This window comes from Chiloscyllium plagiosum, chromosome 9 (genome assembly GCF_004010195.1).
Source record: "Chiloscyllium plagiosum isolate BGI_BamShark_2017 chromosome 9, ASM401019v2, whole genome shotgun sequence".
In the NCBI taxonomy this organism is placed as follows: domain Eukaryota; kingdom Metazoa; phylum Chordata; class Chondrichthyes; order Orectolobiformes; family Hemiscylliidae; genus Chiloscyllium; species Chiloscyllium plagiosum.
In genome coordinates, this window is record NC_057718.1 from 103,461,668 (window position 1) to 103,485,319 (window position 23,652).

The 23,652-nt window shown below is 42.5% G+C and overlaps 1 protein-coding gene across 3 annotated transcripts in view; it reads right to left on the reverse strand.

Moving 5' to 3' along the window:
* The window catches only part of meis1b (Meis homeobox 1 b), a 220,758-nt gene that overhangs the window by 81,128 nt on the left and 115,978 nt on the right, over window positions 1-23,652 (reverse strand). For all 3 annotated transcript variants that reach the window (XM_043696674.1, XM_043696675.1, XM_043696676.1), the window contains exon 9: window positions 9,257-9,333. In XM_043696674.1, coding sequence (XP_043552609.1) covers window positions 9,257-9,333 — 77 coding nt within the window. The remainder of the gene's footprint in view (window positions 1-9,256; window positions 9,334-23,652) is intronic.

Here is a 23,652-nt window from a genome sequence, read left to right on the forward strand (position 1 = left end):
CTCCAGCTGATGCTGCATTAGTGTCTAATGTAAGTTCAACATAATCTCACTGCTATTGTACTCTATGTCCCTATTAATAAAGATATTGTATATTGTATTAACTACACTCTCTCAACCCGTCCTGCCACTTTTAATGACTTACATACATCTGCACATCCAGGTCTCTCTGCCCCATAAGAGTGCAATCCTTTAATTTATTCAATCTGTCCATCTTCTTCCTTCAAAGTGCATCACCACATACTTCTCCTGCACTGAATTACACCTGTCTGCACATTCTACCAACTTGCCCTTGTTCTTTTGAACTTCTCTCCTGGACTACTCACAGTTTCCAGCGCTTCTGAGTTTCCTATCAGCAGCAAATTGTGAAACTGTGCCCTGTACGCCAAGGTCTAGATTATTAATATAGATCAGGTAAAGCAAAGATCCCAGCCAGCACTGACCCCTAGGGAACTTCACTACATACCTTCCCCATGTCCAAAGAAAATCCATTAACCATTACACTCTGTTTCCTGTCACTCAGCCAATTCTGTCTCCATGAAATATTATATGACAAAATATTTGTATCCATAAAACATAATGAAACAATGTAATGTAATGGTGCGTTGGCAGTGTGATTAAACATCGGTGATCTATAAAAAGTCCAGGGTGAAAACAGAACTCAAAAATGACTTTAAATAGAACCATCCACTGCAGCCTTGACCTACATTCAAGAGTCTACACATATGGTTAGATTGCATAGGAAGGAATTACATCACGTGGATCTCTTCAATGCCACCATGCAGGGTCGAAGCTATAAATTGTCACTGTAACATTGATACATGTATTAGGATTCTGATCTGATAGTAAACCACAGAGCCCCCCCAGCTCTGAGGTACGACCCTGCAGCCTGACAGGATGTGTCCCATTCGGACGATGCGTGAACTCAAACTGCAATGATGTTCGGAGCACCCTTCTTGCCTGTCAGCTGTTTGCAAACTACTATCCCATTATCCCTGACTGTAACTCTGCATCCACCCCCAACACTCTCAGCCCCATCACCGTCACAGAAATCGATTGTGCAGGGTTGTTCTCGGGTCAGAGAAGCTGATAACCCTTACAAGCTTCAGTCATGTTAGTCTGCCTGTGCCTGCCAGATAGTGCACTTTGTAAATTAAATCTCCAAAGGCAAATATATTGTAAGTAGCTAGTTATCTCTCTGGCACTGAAATTGAACAATGCACGGATTATAGTGACAGAAATTACATTTTCTATAATGGGGTTTAATAATAGAGAATCACAAATCTCTCCTCTAGGCTTGCTCCCTTCTCTTGCTAAACGAACATGGTTTGTAATGCAGGTGATGTCAACATGGGAGTCCAATTTAATCACTAAAATGGATTATAGTTGTAATCAAAGCTGTAAAATATTAATCCCTGGCACTTATTGAAAGAACAAAATATTTTTATCTGCTAACTGGCAACCCCCGGAACATTGTGAACTTGTTCTGGTGATTTTCTGCTTTTTCACATCAAAGAGAGTAGAATTTCCGACTACAAACATCCATCTAAAATATTTAGACAATTAATTAGATACAGTTAGTTTTAATGGCTATTGAATTTCGATCCCCAGCAGAATTTCAGAGCTGCAAGTATATGAAGTCTGATTTACAGTGTGTTGATGTACAGCGACAAATCATGCCTTGTTACCGAATTTTATCGCCTGTTTGCAACTGAAAGGGTTTGTCTTATCTGTTGAGATGATTGGAGACAATACACCATTTTAGAGGATTAAACAGGTGGCAGTCAACAGACTAAACCACCATGGAGTGCACCCAATGTTAATCAGAGATTGATGCAACCAAAGCTACAGGAAGTGTTCACCTGCTACTGGGACTTAGTTACATGGCAAGATTGGACAAGCTGGGGTAGTCAATTCTGTATTGTGAATTATTGTATTTCCATATGTGCAACTGCTTACTTCTCTCTTCCTTCCAAACAAGATCACATTCTGCTTCAATCACCATTTCTTCCAAATGAAGACAAATCCCACTCAATGTGAATAAAGCGTTTGGTATGCTTGCCTTTATTGGTCAGAGTATTGAGTATAGGAGTTGGGAGGTCATGTTGTAGCTGTGCAGGACATTGGTAATGCCATTTTTGGAATACTGTGTGCAATTCTAGTCTTCCTCCTATAGAAAGAATGTTGTGAAACTTGAAACCGTTCAGAAAAGATTTACAAGGATGTTGCCAGGGTTGGAGGGTTTGAGCTATATGGAGAGACCGAATCGGCTGGGGCTGTTTTCCTTGGAGCGTCGGAGGCTGAGGGGTGACCTTATACAAGTTTAACAAATCATGAAGGGGCATGGATAGGGTAAATAGTCAAGGCCTTTTCCTCGGGGAAGGGGAGTCCAAAATTAGAGGTGCGAGGGGAAAGATATAAAAGGGACCTGAGAGGCAACATTTTCACGCAGACAGTGGTGTGTGCATGGAATGAAATGCCAGAGGAAGTGTGGAGGTTGGTACAGTTACAATATTTAAAAGGCATCTGGATGGGTTTATGAATATGATGGGTTTAGAGGGATATGGGACTAGGTTTATTTAGGATATCTGGTCAGTATGGAAGAGTTGGACCAAAAGGTCTGTTTCCATGCCGTACATCTCTATGACAATGATGCCTTCCTCAAAACTGGGATGGCAGCCAGACTACCTCTGCCATGTTGATACAGATCAACTCCACCTTCACTGGTGTTTCAAGGTAATTTAGAAGACAGCTTCCAACCCAATTCCTGAATGCATTACAACTAAAGTGGCTGGCAACCACCCCCAGGAGATAGTCACAGACTGTGACCCTGCATTTGACTGTTAACTGGGATCAATGTGGGATTAAGTAAGCATTCAGATTTAAACCCCAACCCCAGTCACTCAATAAATGGAATGGAGCATCATATTGTAGGGAAAGCAAATTCAATCAGTCAACCTATTGCGGACATTATGGTCAGAAGCAGCACACTGCAGTTTTGCATGTGATTGGACAGTCCCTCGAGACTTGAAGCTTGCAGGTAAAATCAAGATGGACAGGAAGAGCTTCTTCAAATATATAAAAAGGAAGAGAAGAGCCAAAGTGAACATAGTCTCTTAGAGGAGGTGGCTGGGGAAATAATAATGGGAATCTAGGAAATTGTAGAGCTGTTGAATTAATGTTTTGCATCAATTTTCATGGTAGAAGACATGAATAGTATTTCAAAATTACTCAGTAATCACGAGGTTAGGAGGGGATAGGTAATAAATCCAATAACCATCACTAGAGAAAAAGGTCCGAGGAAAACTAAAAGGCCTAAAGACCTTTAAGTTCCCTGGGCTTGATGGGATGCATCCTAGCATATTAACATAAGTAGCTACAGAGATAATGGATGCACTGGTTGTAATCTCCCAAGAATTCTTAGATTCTGGAAAAGTGCCTGAGGATTGGAAAACTGCCAATGGAGCACCTTTATTTATGATGGGAAAGAGACAAAAAAACAGGAACCTATCAATGGTTGGCTTAACATCTGCTAGTGGGCAAATGGTGAAATCTATTATAAAAGATGTAATAGCAGAGTATTTAGAAATACATACTATGATCAAGCAGAGTCAACATGACTTCAAGGGAAAATTCTTTGAGGAGGTAACAAGCAGGATAGATAAAATGAAAACAATGGATTTAATACATTTGGATTTTCATAAGACATTTCATAAGATGACACACATTGGACTCATTAATGAGCTAAGTGTCCTTGCTACTGGATCGGGTATATTAACATGGATATGGGATTGGCTAATTAAGAGAAGTCTGGGTTGGGATAAGGGGGTCACTCTCAGTTTGGCAACCTGCAACTAGCGATGTGCGTCAGGAATCAGAGTTGGAGCCACAATTATTTGGTAAGAAGAAGAATACAGGAATTGAATATTAGTTAAATGAAGAAAGACTGTAGAAAACTGCAGTACAGAGGGATTTCGGAGACTTTGTGCATGAATCACAAAAGGCTAGAACCTGCATTCAGTGGGTATTCGGGAAAGCGAATAGAATATGGCCTTTATTTCAAAGGGAATGGAATATAAAATTATTCACTATATGCAGGGATTGCGTTATGTGGAGAGCTTGAGTAGGTTGGGCCTGTACTCCTTGGGAGTTGAGTAGAATTACATTATTGAATGATGTAATTGAATGACGTTATTGAATGATGTAATTGAAACGTACAAGATTCTTTGGGGGCTTGACAGGGTAGAGACTGAGAACTTGTTTCCCTTTGTGGGAGAGTCTAACACCAGGGAGCATCACCTCAAAGTAAGGATTCACCCAACCAATACAGAAATGAGGAGAGTAGCGAATCTATGGAATTCTTTACCACAGGCGGCTATCGAGGCTGGGGCATATTCAAGGCTGAGGTAAATAGATTTGTAATCAGTGAGGGAATTAGGGGTTATGGGGAAGATAGAGTTAGGATTATCAGATCAGCAGTGATCTCATTGAATAGAGAAGAGAAACTCAATGGGCTGAATGGCTTCTGTTCCTATGTCTTATAGTCTCATGTACTGGGAGACTATAAACCACAGCTGTAGTCACATTCTCACCTTCCTCAATGAGCTTCACAATCCAAGGTAATCACAAAGGGGCAGCATACAAACAGCGTTCAGTCACTCTATCCAACAAAGAGCTCATACTATGCCATTAAGGACTTGCCACACTAATAATTTTGGGAGGACAAGTCTATAATTTCCAGAATTGTTTTTATCCTTCATGTCAAGACATTTTCACACCCCACAGCAGGTCATTCCTCTGGACTTTCACTGTCAAAGTCTGGCTACTGTTTTGAGAATTCATGCAAGAATTCCCAATTCACGTCAGTTCAGATTTAGGAGAGAGGAGCCACATAGATATGTCTATAACCAGGGACTTAACCCAAATTCTGTATGAGCAAATCAGTCTTCCAGTTTCCTATAATCTCCGGAAAATTTGACTTTATTTAGTATTCTTATTATTCAATCACGCTTTATTCATCTTAATAAAAATACTCTGGAATACTCGTACCATCGAAGAGCAGAATGAGAGGGAGTCCTTTCAGCCTGCTGCTCCTCTACTGGCTCTTTGAAAGAATTCTACAATCTCTCCACCGCCTTCTTCCCAAATCTCAACATCGTTTCACTTATCAATGACTTCTTCAATTTCCTTTTGAATGTTATTATTGGAATTACTTTTGCCACCTTCCCAGGAAACACATTTCAGATCACAACAACTCACTGAATCATAACAAGTTCTCACTTTTAGCTCTTCTGTTTTGCCTGTTCAGAAATGTCATTACACATCTCTGGGTGCCACTTGAACCCTGGTCACCTGGCTTACAGACGGGGGCACTACCACTGCACCATACACTCCCTTAAAGAAACACTAGTGACATTCTAAATCTCTCACTCCTCGTTATCTTGCCATTAGAACCCGTCTCTTCTTGCTGCTCTGTCAAAATTTCTACAATGTGGAAGACCGAGTGTAAATAAGTCAGCACTCACTTGATGATCAAAGGGCCTCCTCTGTGCTGTAGGACTCTCTGAGCTCAGTCAAGCCTTCCCCTGAACCTGAGCCTGAGTCTTTGACTGCTGGGAGAGATCCATCCATATAATCCTGTTTTCTAATGATCTGTAACCCTATAGGTTACACATCTCCAAGTTCATATCCTTCTGCCCTTTTTAATGCAACAGGCATTTCTGCTGCTAATACCTTTTCAGCCATGGGTGCCAGACTCCCTCTGGGTGATTGTTTTTCTCTCTCTGCATTTCCCCGCTAATCTTTCTTCAATTAAATTAAATCCGTGCCTCCTGGTTATTAACCTGTCTGCTAAAGGACACTAGTCCTTCCTATCGACTTTCTTTAGGTCCCTTTACATAATATACACCTCAAATAAATCTCCCCTCTGCTCCAAAGAAAACAGTCCCCGGTCTATTCAATCTTCCCTGAGTGCTAAGAGTCTCCATTCTCCTCATGAATCCCGCATTTCTCTCGTATCTTTGAGATGTCTCAAAGAGAACTGCACAGACAATGAGTTATCTCTGAGCAGGGTTCACCCACTGGTGATTGCCGAGCTGGGTCACTGGAATTTGATCCCGGGCTCAGGAAAACGGATTTAGCTACACCAGTGTCAGAAATCATACAACAAAAGGAAGGACCCTCAGGCCACCTGAAGGTTAAACAGGTTCATGCCTGGGTTGCAGAGCACAGGACAATAGCTGGGCTGCCATGTCAATGCAGGAGGTGCTGCACTCTCTTAGGAGCTGCCTTTAAGATGGGGGAGGGGTGGTCTAAACTGAGGTCCTGAATGTGGTAATAATTCAGAGGTTCCAACATGCACTGACGTCCCATGAGGCTCAAAATCCTTTTGTTCTTGATCAGCTTTACATGGCAATATTAACATACTGGTTAGAAACACAGGTCCATTCACAGATCAAACAGAAGTTCTGTTCGATATTTTCCAAGCAACGTGTTTGGAGATGTCATTACACACCTCTGGGTGGCACTTGAACCCAGGTCACCTGGCTTAGAGACAGGGGAATTACCACTGCACCACCAGCTCCCTTAAAGAAACACTAGTTACATACAGCAGTTAGACATTCCCCATCAGGGAAGTGAACCCCAGACTGCTACATGTTAGGCAGTGCTATTAGTCAGGAGAAAGCGAGGACTGCAGATGCTGGAGATCAGAGCTGAAAATGTGTTGCTGGAAAAGCGCAACAGGTCAGGCAGCATCCAAAAAGCAGGAGAATCAGAACTCCTGAAGAAGGGCTCATGCCCGAAATGTCAATTCGCCTGCTCCTAGGATGCTGCCTGACCTGCTGCGCTTTTCCAGCAACTCATTTTCAGTGCTATTAGTCACTTCTCTAACATGAAGCTTCCTGTTAGAGTGAAACAGAAACAGCTCTGGAGTTGACTGGGAGAAGATGATGCTCATTGGGCTTGGTATTTCCACTGAGGTCTTTAGGGTTCCTGTGGTGCAGTGGTAATGTCCCTATCTCTGAGCCAGGAGACCTGGATTCAAGTCCCAGCTGCTCCAGAGACATGTATAACATTGTTGAACAATTAAAAAATAAATTCTTCCTCATGGAGGGTGTAGCTTCTGGACCAGGGGAAAAGGACCAGAAGGGATAGGTGGAAACAGAAGTTTGCGTTAAACACAGACGTCCAATGAAAACTTTGTAAAACTCTGACATTCTTTGGCTGCCCAATTCAATGTATGGATATCAGTTTGTTAAATACCTTACAGCCTGCTAGATAAAAGCATTCTCTCAGGTCAGTGGATAAACTGTATAATCCCAAAAATCTCTGTTTCACTTCGAGATTGTGATGGGGTCATGAGGCTGAGCCAAGCTAGGATGAGCTAGACCATCACCAGGCTAAAGAGGAGGAATAAAGATATCAATTGATTTCCACCCTGATTACTAGAGAATTATCCCATCTGGGTGCTAGGGAAGATCAGGGTCAGCTATCTGGCTCCTTCCACACTCAGAATCCACAGAATTATTACAGCACAGAAGGAAGCCATTGAGCCCAGCATGTCTGCACTGACTCTCCAGATGAACAATTTACTTAATGTCATCCTCTGTAACCCTGCACACTGCTCCCTTTAAGCAACTATTGAATTCCCTTTTGAATGTCTTGATTGATCCTGCCTCCACCGCACTTTCAGGCAATGCGTTCCAGACCCTAACCACACACTGTTAAAAGCTTCTCCTTGTCTCAATTCTACTTCTTTTAGCCATCATAGTAAACCTGTTCCATTCTCGTTCTCAACCTATTTATGAGTGGGAACATTCCCACCCCCTCTACTCTGTTCACATCTGTCTTTTTATTTCTGTGAAGTTCTGTGAGACATTCCTGTACTTTACTGAGGGTGTCAGACAAGCTCCAGCTTCTAGAGTTGCGTAACTCTGGTGATGACCACTGACAGGTGAGGAATGGTTGTACAGGAACAGACAGCAAGAAACCAAAGACTAGTATCACAGCAAAAAAACAGGAAAGGGATGAGGGGTGTGGTTCGGTGGATGTAGCATGGACTGAGGAGTGGTTGTGTGTGGTGATGTTGGTGGTGGTGTGGGGGGGTGTGAGGACACTGCAGAGGTGCACTAACATTCAAAATACTCTGCGCCTAATTTTAACCCATCATTGGGATGGAAAGATCAGCTCAAATGTTGATTTTACACCCTCCTATCCAATGAGATCTATTTTATCCCAGTCGGGAAACTGGTGTGATTGGGTAGAAGACTGGTTTGCACCTTCCCCCCACCCCCAGTATGAATGCACCCACTATTAAAGTTAACCACTAACATTGGACGGAGGTAAAGCCAGGTTTCCATCACTGACTCCGTAGGTTCTCATCATTCTACTCTCCAATTCATCACACAATTGCACAAAGATAACTCAACCGAGGTGGTGGAAACAGAGTCAATGTTAAGGTTGGTTTTTTTTTGGACTATAAAGTGTTCTTTCCCATATAAATTAATTAAATGGCGGTAACTGTGCGACAACCAGTTTAAACCTTGTTAAACCGACATTTAAAAGGTGACATTTAAATTTAAACAGCCTGTCACACTTTTCTTTTCTTCTAATAAGAGCTGTGGGCAAGGAGCCGAGGAGGAGGTGACTCTGAGATCCGTTTGCTTTGTTGTATTTTTGTTTGCATATTTCTGTTGCAAGGCGGAGTGTTGATGACATAATTTAGGAATTGGCCTGGAGCGTGAGGGAGCTGAATTAACACACAGCTGAAATGACAAGAACACTGAAGCACCCCGGGTTAATGGCTGGATCTGCTGAGGGTAATTCAGTTTCCTCACACACACGTCAAGCTCAGCACCACTGACCGCTCCAAGCTATTTCCCTGATGATGCCACGGCCAATCAGTATTTAAACAGAATGATATATCTGGACAGTAATTCTATTGCCCAATAGCATCGAAACATTAAAAAAATCTTAAAACATTACCATTATCTGCCAATTTTCCTTGGTAGGGATCCTCGACCTAATTATTTCTTCACCGACAACTTTGTTCAAATCTAATTAAACGTAACGTATGCACATAGATGCAGAGGGAAGCAAAACAGAATGAGACCAGTTACTGGGTTATCTACAGGGAACACCTTTCCTCTTGAGCTATTTGAAGGAACCACAAGGTGTGTTCTCTTAACGGAGATCATTAGGTGGAATTTGCCAGGGGCCGCAGCGCTTGTCTGTATGTCAGCAAAATCAAACTACATACCAGTTGTTCACTTGTAAAATTGTAAGCCCTGTATCTTGAGCCAGCTGCTTCTTCTGCTCTTCTGATGGGTAAGGATGCTGCAAAATGCCAAAGCAGAGAACCACAGTTAGGTTAGGGCAATCAGGCAAGAGGACTTATAAGGAGTGTGAAAATGCACCAAGTTAGAATATGTTCATTAATTAACATAAGTAAGCTGAGGTTTGGTAGTCTCCTAAGCATTAGTGGGATCTGAAATCATCTAATTAATGACAGCAAATGGGAAGCCAATTATAAAGTTAACTGAAGTGTAGAAACAGCTACATTAATTAAGATGCTAGCTGTACCTGCTCACTCAAGTTTATTAGAGAACTAGACAGGCAATTTCACAGAAGACCGTAAAAATTAATTAGTATCTGCTTCCCATTTATCCTTCGGGTGTGCAATATTATAAAATTCTAATTTTTGAAAAAACAATCACCAAACTTTCCTTGGAATCTCAAGCCCACTAATTCAAAGTTTCTGATTGCACCATTCCAAAATTTTCAAGTAATCATTAATGTGACCCCTATCTCTGATAATAAAACCAGAACTGATGACCAGAAACTAAACTGGAGCCATTCCTCTTGGCATTCAACGATGTATGATTCAATTCTCCCCATTATCAACATCCTGGGGTTACCAAAAAAATTTAGCCATCTAAAGACTGGGGCTACAAGAGCAGGCCAGAGGCTGGGAACCCTGCAGTGGCTAACACATCTACTGACTTTCTAAAGCTTGCCCACTATCACAAGGCACAGGTCAGCGTAATGGAATATTCCCCACTTGCCTGGATAGTGCAGCTCCAACAACATTAAAAAGCTTGACACCATGCAAGGCGAAGGGGCCCACTTGATCAGCACACTTTCTACCAAGTTAAATGTAGACTCCATCTCCCTCGGTGTGCATGATTATACAAACTGTACTTCGGCCACTCTTCAGGGCTCCTTTGACTACACCTTCCAAACCCACACCTCCACCACCACAAAGAGAACAGTAGCAGATACATGGGTACACCACCCCCTGCAAGTTCCCCTCCAAGCACTCCCCATCCTGACTTGGAAACACATCACCGTTTCTTCACTGTCGCTGGGTCAAAATCCTGAACTCCCTCCCTTACAACATTGTGGATCGATGTGGATTGCACTGATGCAAGATGACAGCTTATTCCCACATTCTCCGGGACAATCAGAATGACACCCAAATCCCAGGAACAATAAATAAATGGATTTAAATAGCATTTAATGCATTGTCAGAAATCTGAGCTAGTGTTGAAAAGAATTATGCATGATTCGAAGTGGGGATAATTCTCTGCACCACACATATATACTACATGTTACTATATATTTACAGTAAAAATAACAAGATTTTGTGCTTTCCCTTAGAAGGGAAAAAAGTAGTTCAATAATCAAAAAATATTAAAATCTTTAATCAACAAAGCAACATTCAAAAAAGTATTTCTGATTTTGACTTGAATGACGTATGGGATCTTCCTCTCAAGTCTATAATTGGAGAACACAATATTGAGATCAAACCGAAACTCTAGCCTGAGACTGAGGGATAGGTGTAGAATGCATTGTCTAACCTCTGACCAGAGTTATACTGTATGCTGCACAGTATTAATGGTATGATTCAGTCCAAGGCTGAATATCTTTGGACATGCATCGATATCCCCGCCCAGCCTGATCACATGTCAATATTTTGAGGCTGCAATCACTGAGACCACAAACTTGTTCATTTTAAAAAGTCAACTCCCTATGCACCCATTCAAAAGATGCCTTCCACTGACTGCAGTTATATGACACCCAGTGTATTAGGGAGCAGATCCATGAGCATTCTGTCCAGATTTACATTGAGGGGAAATGCATGTGTACTTGCTGCTTTTAGCATACAATGTGCTCAGTGCTGGATATCTTTGTTATGATAATTGAAATATGCTTTTATTCCTATCTACCTTGAGGAATATACCATACTCAACATTTTCTTCATTTGCCTCTACCTTGTCCTGTCCTCATTTCTGAGAATGGGGCCATAGACTTTATGCATTGGTGCACGTTTATGGGTTGAAACTTTATTGCTGGAACAGCACAGCAGGTCAGGCAGCATCCAGGGAACAGGAGATTCGACGTTTCGGGCACAGGCCCTTCTTCAGGAATCTGTGCCCGAAACGTCGAATCTCCTGTTCCCTGGATGCTGCCTGACCTGCTGTGCTGTTCCAGCAATAAAGTTTCAACTTTGATCTCCAGCATCTGCAGACCTCACTTTCTCCTGCACGTTTATGGGCACTACACTGTGGTGCTTTGTCAGAGTCTACTGCAGGGATGGCTCCCTAAGACACTCTGTTGATCTTGTCGCTAAGGCACTAAGGGAACTGGAGGAATTTACAGACTGACAAGTCAACCTGTCTGGCCCATGATCAATTCATGGCCAGCAAGAGCTGGAGTGGTCTTGTACTCAGAGTTTCTGGAAGCAGAGGTAATTATGCTACTATTGTGCCTCAAGACCTTCTACACTTTCTTCAGTTATTTGCAAGCCAAGCAAAGATACTAATGTTATGCCTGGTATTCAGCTTGCATTGTCACTAAATTAACAACCTAGCTGGATTCGTCCGTGAGGTCCTCCAAGACTCTGCAGCCATGGGCCTGAGCTTGCCTTAGGTCCTGTTCATTCATCACCTCTCTGTTCCCTGACCAACATAGGCACCCAGTTAGGCAACACCTCCAGTTAAAATTCCAATCCATGTTTCCAAATCACTTCATGGCTTCACTCTCTCTTTCTTCCCTCCAGCCCCCGGACCCTCAAAGGTCAGTGAATATCTCTGATAATCATCCCTTCAGCTCCCCCCAAACTCCATTGCTTCACCATTGGCGACTGTGTTGTCAGCTGACTGGGTCCCAAGTTCTGGGATTCCCTCTTGAAACCTCGCTGGCTCTCTACCTCTCCCAGATCCTTAAAATCTGGGATTCTCCTTAAAATCTGCTTCCCTGAAATGTTGACTCTCCTGCTCCTCTCCTGCTCCTTACCTGCTGTACTTTTCCAGCACCATACTTTTTGACAGGCTTTATCTGAAAGCTCTCTGTTGCGGTGACAGTGTAGTACGGGAAAAAGCTATTCCATTTCTCTTGATCTCAATGTGATCTTTGACTCTTTCGATCAACCTCCCTCTCTTTGTCTAGTTCTCCATATTTCTCTCTCTCTCTCTCTCATTGTTAATCTCACTTTCTTTTCTCTATTAATCTATTACTCCACCTCTTCCTTTTTATTTCTCCCCAGCTCTTCCTCTCACTTTCTTTCTCTAACCTGTGCCTCCCACTCTCTCCCTCCATCTCTCTCTCCACTTATCTCTGTAAGCCTCTCTCATTACCTTTCTCCATCTTGTTTCCCCTTTGCCATTTTTCCTCGGATTTGCATCTCTTTCCCTCTCCCACTCCCTCTCTTTGCAGTGGCACTTTTGAGAAAGCCCTTGCATTCCCAGGGTGCAGGGTGCAGTTTGTTCGAGCTAAAACGTTAACTCTGATTTCTCTCCACCGACGCTACCAGACCTGCTGAGCTTTTCCAGCAATTTGTTTTTGTTTCTGATTTCCAGCATCTGCAGTTCTTTCAGTTTTGAAATAAAGGGTGATTTAATGACAGGATACCAGCCTCTATGCAGTTAGTTCAGAAACATTATTGCAAAGACTCATCTGCCCTCTCCTGTGGATTTCTCTTTCATTCATTCACAGGATAATGGCATCATGGATTTCTTGCCCATCTGAGTCTGTGGATCTGGAGTCACACGCAGGCCAGACTGGGTAAAGGCAGCAAATTTCCTTCCCTAATGGACATTAGTGAACCAGACGAGGTTTTACAACAATTGACGTTAGTTTCGTGGTCACCATTGGAGAAGCTGTTTAAAAACTGAATTCAAATTTAACCATTAGCTGCAAGGGGATACAAACCTCTGTGCCCAGAAGATTAACCGGAACTGAGGATGCTGGAAATCAGACACAACATGAACCCTGCTCTCTCTCTCTCTCTTTCTCTCCACTAATGCTGCCAGCTTCTCCAGCAATTTCTGTTTCTGTTCAGAGATACAGAGGATTGGTGAATATTTAGTCCCAATCATTTCTTTAGTGCATTTCTTTACAAATAATAATGGTCCACTCTTATTTTTGAAATGTTTTATGTGTCTTCCATCAAGAAGGCTGATGATAAAATATTTGTTTTGTTGCCACTTTCTTATTCCCTGTTTTAATGTCTCTGAATCTAAGGATGGAGTGTTGTTAATTCTTTCCATTTCCATGTAACTTTGGAAGCTTCATAATCTATTTCTTTCACCATCCATTTCGACAAATATTTTCTGTTCTTTTCCTCATCAATTTCTCATTCATTCTCTCCTGGATACTAAACTTCTCGCAACTCTCTGGCTTGTAACCACAGTCAAACAGATCTTCCCCTCGCCTCCCACCCCTGTCAGGGGACCTACAATGGCCTCTTCCCTAGTTGGTTACTTAATGCACTGGTTATGTTCGATCAACATGCCCTCTCTGTTATGGCCTGGATTTTACAAGCCCCTCCCCACAGAAAATATGCCCAAAAATATGACTCAGGCATATTTTCTGTGGAGAGGGGCGTGTAAAATATGCCAAGTGCGTAAGTAAGATGTCCACCAGGGCAACCTCTCTTGGGTTTATAGAGACCTTTAATGACCCAGACAAGTGGCAAGTAAGGACTAACACTGCCCTGATTTACTGGGCTTTGTAACGCAGATGCAAGTGCAGAGGTTATTTTCCACTGTCTGAGGTAGAAACATAGCTCTTAGAATCATAGACATGTACAACGCGGAAATAGGCCCTTCGGCCCAACTCGTTCATGCTGACCAGATATCCTAAATTAGTCTAGTCCCATTTGCCAGCATTTGGCCCACATACCTCTAAACCCTTCTTATTCATGTACCCATCCAGAAGACTTTTAAATGTTGTAACTGTACCAGCCTCCACCAGCCTTCCTCTGGCAGCTCATTCCATACACGCACCTTCCTCTGTGTGAAAAAGTTGTCCCTTAGGTCCCTTTTAAATCTTTCCCTTTTCACACTAAACCTATGCCCTCTAGTTCTGGACTGTCCCATCCCAGGGAAAAGACCTTATCTATTTACCCTATCCATACCCCTCATGATTTTGTAAACCCCTCAGCCTCCAACGCTCCAGGGAAAACAGTCCAAACCTACTTAGCCTCTCCCTGTAGCTCAAATCCTCCAACCCTGGCAACATCCTTGTCAATCTTTTCTGAACCCTTTCATGTTTCACAACATCTTTCCTGTAGGAGCCAGGCCAGAATTGAGGCATGGGACTTCTTTCCGATGAGGTCTGACAGACAGTTTGTTAAGACTGCTTTCTGTCAAATCCGGTGAGTTTTTAACTCCCTTTCTTCTGAAGGAGTGGGGTTGGGTTCGGGTACATCCCCCTTGACCCTGAATAGTTCAGTCCAATTTCCATGGTTACAACATTGTCTTTGTCATGTGCCCCACTCATACTGTGCTCATAATTACTGCTTGAGTGCCTGTACATTACTGCCACCAAAGCTCTTTGTCCTCTAGCTGCTTCTTAGCTCCATCCATACTGATACTATGCCTTGATTTTCTGAGCTGAGACCCTTTCTCTTGACTGTCTTTATCCCAAGATTTACTCTTACAGCTACCTCTCCTCCTTTGTCCCTTTTTGCTGAAAATCCAGGAATTCTTCATTCTCAAGCTTCGTCTCTCTGCAACTACATCTTTGAGAGACTTTATTAAACTGCATCCACTCCAAGACGTTAATTTGTTCATTTTGTTGCGAATGCTTCGTGCATTCCTCAGAGATGGTTCTTTCTTCTTCATGTTTCACCCACCCTCAATTCCTCCAGGGTCTCCGAGCCACTTCATAACCTCTGTTTTTATTCCAAGATTGTATGGGCAAGTGAATCCCATACAATCTATCCCAGTCAGAATGGAACTAATCCCCACATTGTCAGCAGTATCCTGAACCACCATTGGATGTCTAACCAACTGAGCTAGGCCAGAACTGAGGAGGAACTTCTTCACCCAGAGAGTTGTGAATCTGTGGAATTTCCTTCCCTGTGAAACAGTTGAGGCTTCAAGGTTTAATGCTTTTAAGACAAAAATAGATAGATTTTTGAACAGTAAAGGAATTAAGGGTTATAGTGAGCGTGCGGGTAAGTGGAGCCATGGTCTTGTTGAATGGGAGAGCAGGCTTGATGGGCCAGACGGCCTACCCCTGCTCCTAGCTCTTATGTTCTTATTTTCTAACTGTTTTCCTGTCCTGGCATTAGCTTTAATTAGCATTAGCTCTTTTTTATTTGAGCTACAAGTTCTTTAAAGCTGAAAGCAATGCACCAGTCAGAATCATCTAGCTTTAACCAGTGTTACCCCAGATAGTACTGAACTTTGTAACTCATCAATGGGCTTCAAGGAGATTCATGTGGAGCCATGAGCCCTCAGGGCTGAATGGCCTAATCCTGTGCTACAAATAGACAGTAATTCTTCATAATTGACACTGCTACAATCGGGTCATTTATCTCATTGCTCTCTATTGCTGTGCAAAAATTGATTGGCTGAAGTGAAATAATGACTACAGTTTGAAAGCACTTCATTGACTGTGAAGTGCTTTAGCAAGTCCTGAGAATGTGAAAGATGCTATACAAATACCAGTTTTTTTTTAACAAGAACAGAAACTGCTGGAGAAGCTCAGCAAGTCTGGCAGCTTCTGTGGAGAGGAATCAGCGTTAACGTTTCAGATCGAGTGACCTTTCCTCAGAACCAAGTTTCTCTTAGCTTACCTTGTAAAACATATGAAAGTATATTGGTATAATACGCAGAAAAAAACTCAGCAATCTATGCAAGATCAAACAGTATCTTCCTTAAAAACAGGGGACAGCAGTGTAATCCAGAGGACCAGGCTTTGCAGACATGGGTTTGAATCCCACCACAGCAGATCATGGATCTTGAATTCAATTAATGAAATTGAATCACCAAACTGACTGACAGTACATACTCAGGACATGTTTACTCCTAGGAAACCATGAAGGAGTGAACAATGGAGGTGCAGTGGGCAAAAAGGAATACAATATTGTGCAGAGGTATGTGCAAAGGTAGACACACAAACAATTAAACTTCACTATGTCGTAAGACTCCATCTAGTTCACTAATCTCATTGAGGGAAGGACATCTACCATCTTGCCTCGGTCTGGCTTACATGTGACTCCAGACCCATTGCAATGGGGTTGGCTCTTAAACTACCCTGTGAACTGGCCTCGCAACCCACTCCCTTCAAGACAGTCAGTTCAAGGGGCAATCAGGGATGAGCAACAAATGCTGGCCTTGCAATGACACCCACATCCCATGAATGAATTTAAAAAAAACCTTTTGAGACATTATAGTTTCTGAAAGAAATTGCTTTATCGCCACCTCATAAACACTGACATCACATAATAAGCCTTAGGCAATGGACTCCTCTTTATCACTAGGCTTTGAAAGGCAACATTAGAAAGAAACTCTAGAGTCTTTCCAACCCTTTTCTAGTTTAGTCAATAAATAGTCAGATACAACAATTAATTCCAGCACTGTTTCTTCACATTTCCATTACCTCATGTCGTACAGATTGCTGGATTCTGTTAAGTTTCCTGTTGCTTACAAAAATAACACTGTGTTTATTGGAACTCTATCAGGGTCTTTTCCAAGAATGTTGGAGTAGAGTATTTTATATATTCCATAGATCTACTTCATAATTGTTCAGAATTATAAATAGGCCAGACTTGCAGGGTGATCTTCTGACTTGCAAGAAAATCTCTTGCTTATGTTTTCAACAATTGTTTTTAAAGAATTCCAGAACAACACAGTAAAGCCTTTTATAGTGCCAACTGGCAAACTGAGTCCTCATTCAACGGCTAAGCAGTCACCCCTTGCTGTGTTAGCAGAAAGTGCCCTGTGGTCTGACACTGTAAAACCTTTTACACTGCAAACATTATCACCATAATGGCAGCATTAAAATTAAACTCAGTGTAGCGCCCAGCTTGAATTAATTCCTAAAGAGCACCAGGTATTCAGCCTCAGACCACCGATATGTAGTCTGCTGTTCCCAGAAAGTGATTCTGAGGTAGCTGCAGTTTCTTGAAAAAGCCACTGAACTCAGAAAAGTAGGATGTGTCTCAAACCGCTGCCTTTAAACTTCCAATGATGTGACGGTATTTTGGAATATACATTGAGGGCCTGAGAATGTCTCAATGTCTTTTGGGAAAATTTTAAAAATTGTTGCATTTTGACAAAAACTCAGGTGACTGTCTGTGTGGAGTTTGCACATTCTCCCCGTGTCTGCGTGGGTTTCCTCCGGGTGCTCCGGTTTCCTCCCACAGTCCAAAGATGTGCAGGTTAGGTGAATTGGCCATGCTAAATTGCTCGTAGTGTTAGGTGCATTAGTCAGAGGGAAATGGGTCTGGGTGGGTTGCTCTTTAGAGGGTCAGTGGGGACTTGTTGGGCCAAACGGCCTGTTTCCACGCTGTAGGGAACCTAATCTAAAAAAAAGGAGCTAAGCCATGAATCTAGATATAGGCAATGATCCACACCATTTCAACAGAAACAATGAACATAATGGACAAATAATAATCTCCTGCCTAAAATCTCCTTTCTGAGGAGATATTTAATTTGTTTTAAGCCAAAATTGACACTTTCTACTTCCAAAATAGATAAATCCCCCTTGTTTATTATTTAATAACTGTTCTCAAATCTGTTACTATTCATGTGATTTGGTTTTTTAGGTAATTGCTATGAACGGAGTCTAATTTGACGTGCTAAACGTTAATTGATACACTGCCTCCAGCTATTGACTTTCAAGAATTCTGTCTCTGGTCTGCAATGCAAAGTATTTGGTGGTTCTTTTTAAAAAGGGTAGCATTGGTCAATGCTGGGATTTAAGTTAAATGACAAAACAACATTAGCCCACGCTAATAATATCAGCAAAAATACAGGAAGATTTCATTTTGTGGTACTTCAAACTCCCGAGATCAGCTGATCTGTTCTTTAATGCAGTGCCTGTTGTTTGCCAAGGACGGCTTGTAGATTTAGAAAGTCATAATAATTGCTCTAATCACATGAAAATCGTGACTTCCCACAGTTAACCCCCAACCTTTGAAGCAAAATATCAGGAAGGAAAGGAATACACCATTTTTGGGAAAAAAATCGAATTGGTACTAAAAGGGCTTTAACAGTGAATTGTGTCAAACTCAAAGAAGTGAATGGCTTACTGTCCTTGATAGAACCCCATGACTTCATAATGAACCAGCTTGCTACAGGCCAGGCTACTGTACAAGCATTCCACTAACTTCAGCTTCTCACCACAAGCAGAGGGAAAACGCTGTATCCTAGACCCTGGCCGACATCACGTCATCAGCCGGAGATAAGCAAAACAACAGCTTTTCAAAAACTGCCAACTCTTTTACACAACAGAGAATTCATTCTTAAACATGGAAGGTATCTGTCTCTTTCCAATCCTGCTTTATAGAGTTGCATCAAAGCTCTAGTCCTGGATGTTTTATCCCTCCCCACACCTTGCTTACACCAGCTTCTCTCATGGTCCCCAGAATGCAACCATGACTCCCTAAGTATTTAGCAAAAATATTTATAGTCAAATACACTTCAATCACCAGAGCCATCTCACACTATCCAGGTAAATTTGCATTCTTTGATCTATAATGATCACAACCTCTAATTTGTCGTGTACAAACCTCCATCTCTTAAAAGCTTAATTATTTGCAAACAATCGATTCGAATGGGAATTTGAGAATGGTTATGTCATAGACGGCTGGGAAAGCAGTAATGCATTAGGAGTGCAAACAAAATTAACTTTGCATCTTACAATACAAATTAACGAGTAGGCCAATGTGCAGACTGTGTTGTAATGTTGTTGCCCTGTTGGGATTGTTCTCAAATGGGTCCGCTCATGGTCCTGGTGAAGAGTCATCCAACAATAATAACAAAACCTGCATAACCCCTTTTCACCCCTGCATGTGTGTCCAGACTAAACTGACTGATCAGTCTGTTCTTGCTCACCATGAGGAGTTGCTCATTCATAAAAGAGCACAAAGGCGCATGTTTAGCAAATCACACTGAATGGATTTGCATTCGGAACATAGGAGTAGGAGGAGGCCATTCGGTCCTTCAAGCCTTTCAATTCAATGAGATCATGGCTGATATGTGACTTAACTCCATATACCTGCCTTTGGTCCATATTCCTTAATACGTTTGCTTCACAAAAATCCTCATAAGACCACATTCCAGATGTCTGTCTCACATCTTATTGTTGCAAAGTGAGAGTGGGCTTCAGCGAAACGCACCAATGAAAAATTATTTCTGTTGCGTGTCAGTGTCAACATTGCCACTGACTGTAAAGAAAAGAGACTGCTCAGAACAACTGGGCTTCAAGTCAACAACAGCTTGCATTCATGTAGCAGCTTTAATACAGCACAATGTCCATGAGGTACATCACAAGAACAATCACCAAACGGAATATGACACTGAGGAGATAGAATAGAGGATCCAAAGCATGGTCAAAAAAGTAGGTTTGCAGGAGTGCCAGAGGGAGGTCGAGGGTTACAGGGATGGAGGTGCGACTGAAGACCAGGCCTCCAATGGTGGAAATTCCAGTGCAGTACTGAGGGAGTCAGTGGTCCTGTTTCTCAGATGAGACATTCAACCAAAATTCAAGCTCCCCTCTTAAGTGGATGTCAAAGGTGCCACAGGTCCTGTTTTGAAGAAGTGCTGTGGAAGTATCCACCAGTGCCCTGGTCAACATTGTTTTTTTGTGATATTGCTTGCGGGATCAATGAACTAGGTTATTTCCATGTTGTGTTGGTGGGAACTTGCTGTGTGCAACTGTGTTTCTCACATTACACTGGTCACTTCATTTTAAAAGTATTCAACTGGCTGCAACACACTTCGGGAATTCCCAAAGTCACAAATACAAATTCTTCTGTCAGAAAAAAATCACGACGTGCAAGAGGCCAGACTTCAAGGGGCTCGGAGAGTGGTGGGGATGGAAAAGCTCTCGGAGAGGGGTGAGGCCATGGAGATATTGGAGATGAAGTTTTACGTTGCAGTTTCATTGGGGTAAGATCCGACAAAGATCAGACAGCGCACTACTTTGATGACTGAACAGGACTCAAGTGCAAGTCGGGATACAAGGAATGGCATTCCATCTGAATTCTGGTTTGTGTCTGACCAAGACATCACTGCAGCTAAGTCCACAAAAAGATCAGCGATGATCTTACTGAAAGGTGCAGCAGGCTTACCAAGCCAGATGGCCTACTCCTGCTCCCATTTCTTATGTTCATATTGGGTTCACTTGAATAACCTGGTATTGTGTGATTTCTGACTTTATCCACTCTAGTCTAACACCGGCACCTCCACATCTTATGTTCTTATGAACAATGGAGTCTAGAGGTGGTAGGGAAAAGGTTAAAGAGCTATGTTTGAACATTATAATGGTGTATTGTTGCAATTTAAAGTTGCTAAGACGGTTTGCTGCACCTCTTAGAAACATGAAAACAGAAAAGGCATATTTTTACCAAAGGATGCAACAAGCAGCCAATAGCAGGTTTGTGAGACAGACATCTGGAATGTGGTCTTATGAGGGTTAAGGTTGGACAGGCAAGACTTGTATCAACTGGAGTTTAAGAATAAGGGGCAACCTGATTGAAACATGGAGGGCCCTAGCGGTGTTCTTGACAGGATGGATGTTTCCTCTTTCGGGAGAATCTCAGACTATGGTTCACTGTTTAAAAATGAGAGGTAACTCATTTAAAATGGAGACGGAATTTATTTCTCTTGGAATTCTCAAACCCCCTTTCTCAAATGTGGGTGGAAGCAGAGTCCGTGAATCTTTTTAAGACAGAGATAAATTCTTGAGAACTAAGAGGGTTAAAGTTTATTGGGGACAGGCAGGGATGTGGATTTGAGATCAGCCATGATCTTATTTAATGGTCTATCAGATTCAGGGCAGGGGGAGACTGAATGGCTGACTGCCTTGTTCATATATTTTAATCCTTAGGTCATAAAAAGACAAGACACAAACAATTAAACCCTTGCTGCTGTAGGAATTAGGGTGTTTTCTGTAGGTAAGAATGGACTGTTGCTGTTCCCAAGGCCTGCTCTGTTTAGATCAGAGTGCCGATAAAGAAAGTTGATCGATACAAAGCTCCAGGTGACTGGTTATTTATGGCAACTTCACAACATCACGGCACAACTTCTGAGACCTTGCTCCACATCTTATTGCATGCTGCAGCCAGCGTTTTTGCAAAGGGAGCTGAAAAGGTTACTGTGCCAATAAAGAAATGGTTACCAGACCATGAAGTTGCTGTGCAGCCTCATATCTCCATCACTGAGACACATCAAATGCTCCATGTACATTAAGAGGTCATTGATGGCATTTGACATTCTGGACAATTATCCTTTTTTTTGAATGTGAAGCAGGATGTGAGATTACTACTTGGTAAGAGTGGTATCAGACACCTTTCAATCAAGTTTCGGAAATAGTTCTAACCACCCCTTTAATCTGATTTTCATTCTCCAATATCTAGCAAAGCTGAAACAAGCTGTGAATCGGGATGAACCAAATTATCTGCGATAACAGTTTAACACTGAAACGTTATGATTAGGATATTGAAAGATATGTACAAGCTCATGGTACAGCCTAGCTACACCACCGGCAGATGCAGAGATCAAACGAGGTATGTACCCTACAGTCACCAACACATGCTGCAAGGTCAGAAGGTGGACCTTTGGGTTTTGTTTAAAAGGGAAAAGAAGGTTGTAGGTTTGCTCACTGAGTTGGTAGGTTTGTTCTCAGATGTTTCGTCACCATACTAAGTAACATCATCCAGTGAGCCTCCAGTGAAGCTGCCGTTGAAGGGAGACGGTCACAGATTTCTCTACTTTCCTGCTGGTCTAGCCCTCCAGTCCAGATCGTGCTTTGAAACCAACACTGAATTACACTGGTCCACAGTGAGACCCATGCCCCTGGTCCAAGTGTGGCTGACCCTCTGAACCCCTTCTCTCTCACAGGACAGCCACTTACTGACATGTCACATGAAACAACCACTGATTGGCTGAGATGGGCAATTCCATCAGGTCAGAGGTTGACCTGAGTATCTCACTTTTGGGGTTCCCCTGTAAGAACACCAACCCTGGGATCTCACCCATGGTGTTCTTTTTATCTTGCTGCATGACATGGGAAACAGGATTAAGATGGGAGGGCTTGTGGGGAAGCAAGCATCTAAAACATTGCCGGAGTACATTGTGAACATATGCACCATTCAAGAACTCTCATTAAAAAAAGCACAAAGTGCTGAGAAACTCAGCAGGTTTGAGGTCTGCACCCAATATGATCTGTTCTGTAGAACAGTCGCACAGGACCTGAAACATTAACTCTGTTTCTCTCTCCGTAGACACTGCCAGACCTGCTGAATATCTCCAGTATTCTCTTCTTACTTCAGATTTCCAGTATGTTGCTTTTATTTGAAGGTTCGGCTTTCATCATATTTTGTTTTCATTCATTCATGGGATGCAGGCATTGCTGAAAAAGACAATATTTATTGCCCATTCCTAACTATCTTTGAAAGTAGTCACGACAGTCCAAAGATGTGCAGGTCAGGTGAACTGGCCATGCTAAATTGCCCATAGTGTTTGGGGCATTAGTCAGAGGGAAATGAGTCTGGGTGGGTTAGTCTTTGGAGGGTTGGTGTGGACTTGTTGGGCCAAAGGGCCTGTTTCCACACTATAGGGAATCGAATCGAATTGAATCAAACCAACATTGCTGTGGGTCTGAAGTCACGCATAGGCCAGACTGGGTAAGGATGGCAAATTTCCTTCCCTGAAGCACGTCAGTGAACCAAGTGGGTTTTCATGACATTTGAGGATAGGTTCCTGGTCAGTATCACTGAGGCAAACTTTCAATTTGAGATGATTGTTTAATTGAAATCCCACTAGTCATCCTAAGCATCAGCTCAAACTCAAAGTTTGGGAGAAGATTTGTAGCTCGGGTGCTCGTTGTTGTGGTTCTGTTCGCCGAGCTGGGAATTTGTGTTGCAGACGTTTCGTCCCCTGTCTGGATGACATCCTCAGTGCCTGGGAGCCTCCTGTGAAGCGCTTCTGTGATCTTTCCTCCGGCATTTGTAGTGGTTTGAATCTGCCGCTTCCGGTTGTCAGTTCCAGCTGTCCGCTGCAGTGGCCGGTATATTGGGTCCAGGTCGATGTGCTTATTGATCGAGTCTGTGGATCAGCCAGGGAATTCCTAGAGGCAATGGCACTCATCCACAGATTCAATCAAGAAGCACATCGATCTGGACCCAATATACCG